The 10,548-nt window shown below is 54.1% G+C and overlaps 1 protein-coding gene across 2 annotated transcripts; it reads left to right on the top strand.

The window, feature by feature from the left end:
- Positions 1-1,421: 1,421 nt before the first annotated feature.
- On the top strand, positions 1,422-9,621 carry PITX1 (paired like homeodomain 1). 2 transcript variants are annotated; one of them, XM_064387693.1, is made up of 4 exons: positions 1,422-1,552; positions 1,670-1,847; positions 4,539-4,744; positions 7,477-9,621. In XM_064387693.1, exons 2-4 carry the CDS (start codon positions 1,685-1,687, stop codon positions 8,014-8,016), a joined length of 909 nt encoding a protein of 302 aa, XP_064243763.1. In that variant the 5' UTR covers positions 1,422-1,552; positions 1,670-1,684; the 3' UTR covers positions 8,017-9,621. The 2 variants fall into 2 exon arrangements, with proteins under 2 accessions (XP_064243763.1, XP_064243762.1); XM_064387692.1 differs by having other exon boundaries at positions 1,423-1,552; positions 1,666-1,847.
- Positions 9,622-10,548: the final 927 nt, after the last annotated feature.

A 10,548-nucleotide genomic window follows, 5' to 3' on the forward strand; every position in this document is an offset into this window, starting at 1 on the left:
CCCACATGAGCATCCCCTGAACGGTGCTAAAGAGCAGAGCTGAAGGGGTTCGAAGCTTTGGGCTCCCCAGGCCTTGCGGGGTCTGCCGGGGGTGCGGGGCGGGCCCGACTCCATCACCTTGGCAAGGTCGGGAAAAGCCTGCACGGCTGGAACACTGCTTCCCTCCACTTTTCCATAAAACAGTTCAAAAGTTCTCTCCCACATCTTTACTTGATTTGAAAGCAAAATAGAATGTCAGGATAGATCAGTTAAAATGAGCCGAGGAAGGAGAGAGGACAGAGGGTCCTTTCCCCAGGCAGCCAGAGCCAGGGTCCTCCTCCCGTCTCCCTGCTCCCCTTTCCCCTCACCCCCGGTACCCGCCGTTCCCACCTTCCTTCCCCGTGGGTTTTTCCACCTCGCCAAGACACCGAGGTGTTTTCCAGGAGGGCCGGGGCCGTATCCCGGCCTGCGTGGGCCGCACCGGGGACGGGCCCTGCTCCACACGCCCCTGCTCGGGACAGGGTGCACCGATACAGGAGAGGGGGTCTGCCGAGGACGGGTGGGGGTCTCCCACCCCCTCCCCGCCGGCTGCCCAGGCCCCCGGACTGGCACAGTCGCAGAGACCCCTCCCGAGGGTCACCGCGAGTTCGGCTGCAGCAGGAAAATTATTTGTTATTAATCATGTGCTGAAAGATGATGTGATGGGAGAGATGGCACTGCCGCCGCTCCCCGGGCTGCGCTCTTATAACCCCCGCAGCCTGGAAAATAATGTTAAAAAAGGTTAAAACCAGTTCCGACAGAGCCCACAGCCCCAGCACCCCTCCAGGAACATCTTCCCCTGGCACTGAAACGTGCGGTGGGGTCGCTCAGCCCCGCGCAGATACACTGAGGAGTGCGCGGGTGCGCATCCACGCCGGGTGCGGAGATTCCGCGGGTCGTGGGGCCCAGCCTGGAGGGGTGTGGGGATACCCGTGGGGCTGCCGTGCTGCGCGGGGGCGCAACCTGCGCGCCGCCGGCTGCTGGGGGATCAGGGAGGGGGGCGAACTGACGGGGTGCTGGGAGCGGGCGGGGGTCCCCAGGGGATTGTTCACCTCCCCATTCGTTTGTGAAAAATTTTTAAATACATCACCGAGTTTGGGGGAGGAGGCGGGTGAAGAGGAGGAGGAGGGAAGGCGCTCCCGGAGGAGCCGCGGCCGGGCGGCGGGGGCCGGGCGGGGGCGGCGGGGCCCGCGGGTCTGGCCGCGGGCGCGCAAGGGGCGCGGGTGGCGGGGAGTGCGGAGTGAGGTCCCGCGCGGCCGGGCTGGGCCAGCGCTAGATGGAGTGATGCATGAGCGAGACGGGGAGGTTTTAACCTTCAGGGGGAGGAGCCCCGTTTAACTACAGGCATTTGTTCTAGGGCAGGTCACTTTAATCTCTTTAGCTTTAAACTGTCCAACTCGCAACTCGCTTTTCTCTCTAAGGGATCTTTACCACTTCCCTGCCTATGCGGCCGGAGCGCCGTGCCTCTCCCCAGCAGAGACAGCCGCCTTGCAGGCACTGCCCAGATTGCTTCCGACACCCTTAAAATAATACTGTTAGTAATAAGTGGATTTGCTTTTGGTTTTTGTTGATTTTTTTTTCTTCTTTAAAAAAAAAAAAGCTCCTTGTTCCTTTCTGTGTGGAATAAACACCTGCAAACTCCCCCAGGCAGCTCGGCGCCCCTGCCATGGATTCCTTTAAAGGTGGAATGAATTTGGAGAGACTGCCTGAGAGCTTGAGACCCCAACCCTCCCATGACATGGCTTCCAGCTTCCATTTGCAAAGATCCTCGGAACCCAGAGACCCGATCGACAACTCAGCCAGTGAATCCTCCGACACGGAGGTGCCAGGTAACCCTGTAACCCTCCCCCTCCCCGCGCCCCCCGCGCCCGGCCCGCTCCCCCCGCGCTGCCTCCCCCTCCCCACCGCGCCTTCCTGCGCGGGGCGGCCGGGGGTGCTCAGCCTGCGCCCCGCGCAGCCGGAGGCGCTGGAGGGACCGGGGTGAGCAGGGCGGCCGGTGATCGCGGCGGCTCCATCCCAGCCGAGCCCCGGGAACCGGAGCGGGGCCCCGGGGCCCTCCTGGAGCTGCCTCCCCCACCGTGCCCGGCGCTGACAGCGCGCCCGGGGGACGCATGGCTCCGTGGTCCCATCCCAGAGCTGCTCTCTTTCATTTATTTTATTTATTTTTAAATAAAAAAACTGTCGTTATTAATTGATGGGGTCGGGAGGAAGGGGGGGCTCTTCGGGGAGTGCGGTTTTGCCGGATGTTTCTGAAATAATGTCAGCTTTTGCCCGGGTTTATTTTCCAGCTCGGGTGGTGCAGAGATGGAAAAAAATCTCTCTGTCAGCGAAAAAAAAAATTTAAAAGAAAGAAAGGTCAGGCAGAGCCGGAGAGGCAGCGTGGGGCCAAGGCAGGCAGCGCGGGCCGCCGCGGAGGGGATGTGCGCGGCCGCGGAGAGGTTTTGCGTGGGGGCTGAGCGCTTTCCCCGCAGGAAAAGGGAAGGATCCCCATGCCCTGACCACCGTGTGCGAGGGCTACAGGGAACGCTGTGCTCTTCAGATTGCATTTAACTAAAACAACAACGTTTTTAGAATGGCAAGGGAAAGGTAGAAGAGAGGAACAAAAGCTTAAAGAAGGAGTGTGATATTCCTTCTCCAGCAAGACTGTTTCAGAGGGAGTTTATGTTTTATGTCATTTTAGTTTTCTAATAGCTATTGTTGCTTTTGGGAATTTTAACCTGGAGAGTGGCAGTTGTAAGAGTCGGTCCCGAAGTGGCACTCGGTGATAAAGAGGGTTTGGGTTGTGCCTCCCGGCCTGATTCGCAAACAAAGTTAGAGACCGGCGTCTGGAAGGGACTCTGAGATTAGAGGGGATTATTGGAGATTAGAGAGGGAGATTTGCTCCATTTTGCCCTACCCCTGTGTGTGACACCTCGGTGCTGCCGGAGGGCTGAGGAGCTGCCTGCTTTTCTTCTCCGAGAACCTGCAAAATACCTTTAGATTTTATTTTTTTAATGGGGCGAAAAAAATTAGTTACAAAAACCGATTAAAGATGCCTTTTCTCATGATTCGGAATTCTATCACAGCCCTGCGCTGAGGCCGGATTTTTAGGGAGGACCGGGAGAGTTAAAGCCGGGACCGCTGCCGCTTCCCGATCGCCCCCGCTCCCTCTGGGCCCGGTTTATCCGAGCCCTTCGCGGCCGAAAGCGGCACGATTTGTTCTGGCGGGGGTGATTTTTGTTTCTGTTTCGCCGCCGCCGCCGGGCCATGCGGCTCGGCCGGTCTGGGACCCGGGGCCCGGGGCGATGGGTCTGTCTGAGCGGCCTGGGATTCCCTGCAAACCCCCAGGGCCATCGGCCCCTTTGGGGGTCCACTGAGCACCCTCAGCCCTCGCCCTGTGCAGGGCTCCCAGCAAGGTGCGATCCAAGGGTGACTTTGCAAGGACGAGTCCTGCCGGGCTCAGGATTCAGCACGCGATTATTTTTAGACTCCGCTTACCTCGCAGAGGTCGGGGCTGTAGAAATGCCCCCGGGCCCGCCGGCGGCGGGAGAAAACCCTCCGAAGGGGGGTTTTTTAAAAAAAAAAAACAACCCAAGTCTTCAGAGGAGGAGAGAAAAAGCTCTAAAAGAGAAAACTCGGGGCGGGTTTTCCCTTCTGGAGCAGCAGGACCGAGGCCGGGCTTGGCCGCGGCCCCCGGCCCTGCCCGGCCCGGCCGCCCCTTCCCCGCGCCGCCGGGCCCGGCCGGGCTGCGCTTCGGTTCAGGGCCTTCAGAGCCTCTCCGAGCGCTCCAGCCGGGACAAAGCGGGCCGAAACCGGGCTGGGAGAGCCAGAGAGCCCCTTGCGAAATAGGAGAGGGGGCTCGCAGGGCCGGTATAGAATTCCTGCTCCCAGCCCGCGCAAATCCCGGCCGAGAAAACCCTCCTGGGTGGTTTCTTTTTTCTTTCCTTCTTCCGATATGATTTTTGCGAAGGGCTTCGCTCAGCCCTGTGTTAAAATAAATACCAAAATCCTAAAAGATGAAGAATAAAATAATTATGAAAAGAGAATGAAGTGGGGGAGCGGAGAGGGGCTTTTTGCTATTAATTGCTCCTGGGTTTTCCACCCTTGCCCTTCCAAAGTTTCCTGTCGCGGCCGAGCACAACAAAGACAATAGAGCAAAGATCACGCCTTGGTTTGGAGGGAGCGAGAAGGTGCCGTAGAAAGGCACCCCGCTCCCCGCGAATGCAGTCACCCATCGGGGCCGCTCTGGGGGTCCCTCCTGCTGCATCCCCGGGTGCCCTGGGCTCGGCAGGGCTCCTGCTCCTTCCCCAGCCGCGCCGGGAAAGGCCGGGATGGGCTGCGGGGACTCTCTGGGTGCAGGGCCCAGCGGGACACGAGTAGGTGTCCCCGGTGTCCCCACGCGTGCCTCCAGTGGGGTGGGCAGCGCTGGGCGCGGGGCGGGGGTGTCTGCCTTTGTGTGCCTGTACTGGGGGAAAAACTAAAGCAAAAAACCACGAAACAAAACCAAATAAACCAACCATCCCCAACCCGACCCCTCGCAGAAAAAGAGCGTAGCGGCGAGCAGAAAAACGAAGACGGGGCCGCCGACGACCCGGCCAAGAAGAAGAAGCAGCGGCGGCAGCGGACGCACTTCACCAGCCAGCAGCTGCAGGAGCTGGAGGCCACCTTCCAGCGAAACCGCTACCCCGACATGAGCATGCGGGAGGAGATCGCCGTCTGGACCAACCTCACCGAGCCCCGAGTCCGGGTAAGAGGGGCTGCAGCCCCGCCGGAGCGTGGGGGGCTCGGGGGAGCTGCCCCTTCTGGGACAGCGCTGCGACGGCTTGCTCTGGGCTGGGTTTTAGTGACCAAAACTGGGATCCAGGTCGGAGAGGAGAAATTCTGCTCTCGGACAAGGAGAGATGCCGCCCGGAGCGGGCAGCGACCGCCGGCCTTGCGCTGGGGACCAGTTCGAAAAGCGGGCGGCGAGCGGTGCAGGGAGCAGGAAAGGCCGGGTGGGGAAGGGTCTGACTGTGGGGGGATAACCCTCCGGACTGCAGGGAGAGCGTCGCAAGGATGGAGCAAAATCCCATCCCAGCAATTTCCCCTAGCTCTGGTTATTCCCAGTAATCGCCACGGCCGTCTCCCAACAAGCCACTGCCCCTCGCTATGGCGGCAGCGGGATGGCGAGCTCCATCCTGCCCGCACCGCGCGGCCTCGGGGCCGGCCCCGCCCGGCCGCGCGTCCCCCGCGGCCGCGGGCTGCTGGTGGAGGCCGAGAGACACAGACTTGTACCGCCGAGCGCTCCATTTTCACACGCCTCGGAGCCTATGCCACTATATATATATATATATATATATACATATACACACACACACATATACATTTGTATATATATATACACACACACATATACATATATTTATATATCTATATATATGGTGTCTATATACACATACAGTATATATATATATTTATATATATGTGTGTGTATGTATATGTGTGTATATATATATGTATGTATATATATATATATATGTGTATATATATATATATATATATATATATATATATATATATATATATGTATATATATATATATATGAGCCCCTCTTAGCCATACTCGAGGGGTTGGGTAATGTTGGTGCACACGGCGAGAAACTTATATGTGTGTATTTGTATGTGTATATGTATGCGCATATATATATATATATATATACACACATATATATGTATGCGTGTGTGTGTGTTGTGCTTCGGCAGTTCCTTAGAGAGATTTATGAGTGAAAGATCCTGGCCAAGAAGGAGCGGGCCGAAGCGGCTCGGTCTCTGTGTCCCTGTTTGCCCACCTCCCAAGTGCTTTTTCCCACCCGAGACATTTCCCCGCGCGGTTTCAGCAGTGGTCGCACACCGCGGGACCGTGGGTTAAGCACAGAAGGGAGCGGGAACTGCGCAGCGGAGCCCCACCGCACGGAAAATCCACTTTTTCTTTTTTGCTTTTCGTTTTTTTGTTTTTGACTTGGCAATTAAACCGTGAGTGACCAAATCGGATTACAGAGATTCTGCTTTAAACATTTGAAAAGTAAACACCCATCTGAAACAATTGCGTCTGAAAGCATTGTCTTAATTGAGTTTAAAACAAAACAAAGCCTGAGCATTAATACTGGTTGAATATTTCAGGGAACAAATATAACTAAAATATGAGTTGCAATTAACATAATTTCGTTCTCCTTCTGTGTGGAGATGTTTGGGTTTGATGTTTTGAGATGGCAGATTGCAAATCTAACCTTAATTTGCTATGAGGGCCTTCCTTTAAAATGTCTAGGAGCCATAATTAAAACTATTACCCTCATTTTCAGGAAATTCCTGTCTGGAAGCACCTTCCGAGGAGTATATTACAGGTTTTGAACATGTTGGCTTTCGTTTCCTATTTATACAGGATTCTTTTTATTATTGTTATTTTTTAAAATAGACTCCGCCATCCGTTCCCCCACGGAGTTTCCATCCTTGAGCCCGGTATTTAATAATAGTTGTGCCATTTCTGCGCCGGGAGGGGAGGCCCCAGGAGCCGCCCCCCGCCCCCACCCCGGCTCCGGAGGGAGCGCAGCCTGCGCGGGGCCGGGGCCCCGGTGTCCGCAGGGAGCTCCAGGGCCCCGGCTCGCTGGGAGAAACCCGGCCTGCGGTGCGGAGGATGCTGCAAGGGAGCCTCGCAGGCTGGGCGCAGGCAGCGGCAGCAGGATGCAGATTTTTAACCAATTTTTAAAGATTTTTGAAGCTGCCCGGCTTCAATCGGGGGGATTCAAATGCTTTCCGAAGGCTCTATGTATAGATAGATAGATAGATAGATAGATAGATAGATAGATAGATAGATAGACATGATTTTATATATATTATTATGTATAAAAATAATCAGAGACTGGGACCGTTCTCGCATCAAACATCGGGACCAGCCCCTCTCCTCTGTTTCCTGGTTAGGGCAGTAAATTCTCATTAGATATAAAGGCAGAGGCTGCATCTATCCGAGGGCAATGCGAGGATTGATTTTTTTTTTTTTTTTAACCTAAACATACTAATCTAATCCCTTTTTTTATGATCTGTAACAGGGGGCTTTTATTACACAGCATTAGCGTTCGGAAACGCGGCAGAGCCGGGGCGAGCCGGCCCTAATCAGAGCGGGCCGTGTCCGCGCCCCCCGTCTGGCTCCGGGGAAGGGGCGGCGGGGGCGCGGAGACCCGCGCAGGCACAGGGCGGCTGCGCGCATCCCGCAGGCGCACCCCGCTGAGCGCGGAGGGATGCGCGCAGAGCCCGCCGTGCGCGCAGGCAGCCCGCGGAGCGGGGACGGGCGGTGCGGGGCGCGGAGCCCGCTCGGGGCTCCCGGAGGAGCTGGCCGGGCCGGGGACAGCGGGATCCCTGCGCGCCCCTGCGGTGGGGTGGGGTGGGGTGGGGGGCTGCTGCGGCCCCGCACTCACCCAGACGTGTCGCTCCCCCCTCCCCACGCAGGTTTGGTTCAAGAACCGCCGAGCCAAGTGGAGAAAGCGGGAGCGGAACCAGCAGATGGACCTGTGCAAGAACGGCTACGTGCCCCAGTTCAGCGGGCTGATGCAGCCCTACGACGACATGTACGCCGGCTACCCCTACAACAACTGGGCCACCAAAAGCCTCACCCCGGCGCCGCTCTCCACCAAGAGCTTCACCTTCTTCAACTCCATGAGCCCCCTGTCGTCGCAGTCCATGTTCTCGGCGCCCAGCAGCATCCCCTCCATGAACATGCCCTCCAGTATGGGGCACTCGGCCGTGCCGGGCATGGCCAACTCCGGCCTCAACAACATCAACAACATCAGCGGCTCCTCGCTCAACTCGGCCATGTCCTCGCCCGCCTGTCCCTACGGGCCGCCGGGCTCGCCCTACAGCGTCTACCGGGACACTTGCAACTCCAGCTTAGCCAGCCTCAGACTGAAATCAAAGCAGCACTCCAGTTTCGGCTACAGCAGTTTGCAAAGCCCCGGCTCTAGTTTAAACGCCTGTCAGTACAACAGTTGACGGACTTGACACAAACCACCTCCGACAAAGCACCGCCGACAAAGCAAAGCAGAAGCAAAGCGACGTTTAACGGAAAAGAAAAAAAAAAATATTAAACCCGATGATGATTAAAAGTAAAACCCAAGCAAGTGAGAGAGGGAAAAAAAATAAAATAAAGCACACACCCTCCCCCCCCCCCGCTCCCCCAAAAAAGCCCCAAAAACTCCGCGGACTTCGACTGTCTAGGAAAAAAAAAAAGCAAAACAACGATGCAACCAACAAAACAGCGCTTTAAAAATATTTTTTAAAAAATTAAAAAAAATATATAACTCCGTCTAAAACCGTAAACGGACCAGAAAACTTTTGCAAGAGACACCGAAATCTGGTACATGGATGAGTTGCAATTTTTTTCTCTGGATTATGCGGGTTGTATGTGTTTACTTGAACTTGCACAGGAGCCGGTAAGGCGGCCGCTGCCCCGCGGGGAGGGCGGCAGGAGGGGACGCCTCGGTGGTGAGAGCTGGTGGGACGGTTCTTGGCCGCTTGTCGCACGGGAAGAGTTTGGTTAATGTTTACCACTGAGAAACAGAATCACACTCGGAAAAAAAAAAAAAAAAGGTTGGGGGAAGAGGGGAGGGAAAAAAAAAACAAATCGCAGAGTAGAATCTGCAGGGGGAAAAATGGTTGAAATATTAGGTATGAAACTATTAAAATAATAATGACAAGGGTCAACCACTTATATAAGGTTATATTTATATCTACCGTTGCATTGTGCCGGATCATTGTCCTTGGCCGTTGAATAAACTGTTTTTAAAATGCATGATTCTTGATGTTTTTTTCTTTAGTTGGAAGCTCTAATCCAGTCATTCCTGATACTAAGCAGCTCAAGGTTCCTACCTCTTCATCCTTTCCAAAAGACTGCAGTATCCCCGGTTGTGAGAGAGCACAGAAACCCTTCAGCAATGCGAAAACTGTTCATCTTTTTCCCCATCCAAAGTCTTATCCTGATAATGAAATTATCATTCACCTTTATTTAAATGCAGGGGGTGTTTTTTCTCTTTGAAAAGTAAAACGGAAAACCATCCCCCGTTTATAAAGTCTCGAAAACAAGACGAAAAATGGTTTGTTATGAAGTGATTTCAGATACTGCATCTCTGCTAAAGAAACAGAGAGCCTCGGCGTCCGGAAAGGTTCTTAGCAAAGCTGAAAGCGTTCCTTGTTTTTCTAAATGTGAAGGAAAAACAAGGAACCAAAAAAAAATTTCTTAAGGTGTTATTATCTTAAGGTGTTATTATGTAAATATAGATACTTTTACAAGTGCTTGTTGGAAAAAAAATAAAAACAACAAACAAAACATGGAAATTATAAATATGATTTTTATTAATACGCATACAAAAGGCATATGAAGTTTAATTGCAGGCATATTTGTTGCTTATTTTTGTCGATACTTATTACCTGTAGATGACAAAGAGACATAAAATGCACACGGTACTTCTTTCCCAGTGTATTTCACACCTGTGGTAAACGTTACGCTGGATGTTTCAATTATGCTGTTGTGGATAAGGATGCAGTATATATATTGTTTTATAAGTTATGTTTTGTGATTTTTTTTTTTCAAAATTAAGAGCATGGGAATAAAAAAGAAAACTTTAAAAAAAACCAAACTAAACCGAAACGAAATCTAGAAATGCCTTTAATGTTCTTTTCTGGTTGTGTTTAAGAGAGCGACTAAACAAGAAGAAAAGCAGCTTGCTGTCCCTCTCCCGGTGGTGACAATTTGGGGATGTCCCCCCGCGTTTCCCCCGGTAGTTGCGCCGTGTCCCCGCGTCCCCCCCAGCGTCCCGACAGGGAAGGAGCCCCGGGGCACCCCTGGCAGAGGAAACCTTCCCCAGCTCCAATTTTATGGCAGACTGTTAGGGCTGTGTGCCGGAGCTGGGGATCCAGCCCTCCTTGACGCTCATCGCTGCGTCCCTCCAAATCCCGTGCTGGGGTTTTTCCTCCCCAAAGAGCTAACTCCAAATCCCAGCGTGCTGGGGTTTTTCCTCCCCAAAGAGCTAACTCCAAATCCCAGCGTGCTGGGGTTTTTCCTCCCCAAAGAGTTCACTCCAAATCCCAGCGTGCTGGGGTTTTTCCTCCCCAAAGAGCTAACTCCAAATCCCAGCGTGCTGGGGTTTTTCCTCCCCAAAGAGCTAACTCCAAATCCCAGCGTGCTGGGGTTTTTCCTCCCCAAAGAGTTCACTCCAAATCCCAGCGTGCTGGGGTTTTTCCTCCCCAAAGAGCTAACTCCAAATCCCAGCGTGCTGGGGTTTTTCCTCCCCAAAGAGCTAACTCCAAATCCCAGCGTGCTGGGGTTTTTCCTCCCCAAAGAGTTCACTCCAAATCCCAGCGTGGTGGGGTTTTTCCTCCCCAAAGAGTTAACTCCAAATCCCAGCGTGGTGGGGTTTTTCCTCCCCAGAGTTAACCCCGCACCCCGCAGCCCCCGCGGTGGTCGCAGCCCTGGCACTGCTCCTTCTCCCGCAGCCGCTCGTCCCGTTTCCCTAAAGTGCGTTTTTC

The sequence above is a fragment of the Passer domesticus genome, chromosome 13 (genome assembly GCF_036417665.1).
Source record: "Passer domesticus isolate bPasDom1 chromosome 13, bPasDom1.hap1, whole genome shotgun sequence".
Classification (NCBI taxonomy): Eukaryota; Metazoa; Chordata; class Aves; order Passeriformes; family Passeridae; genus Passer; species Passer domesticus.

Coding starts and splice junctions, on each gene's coding strand:
- PITX1 (XM_064387693.1), top strand. CDS start 1,685: ATGGATTCCTTTAAAGGTGGAATGAATTTGGAGAGACTGCCTGAGAGC. Junction 1,848..4,538: donor CTCCGACACGGAGGTGCCAG/GTAACCCTGTAA, acceptor GACCCCTCGCAG/AAAAAGAGCGTAGCGGCGAG. Junction 4,745..7,476: donor TCACCGAGCCCCGAGTCCGG/GTAAGAGGGGCT, acceptor CTCCCCACGCAG/GTTTGGTTCAAGAACCGCCG.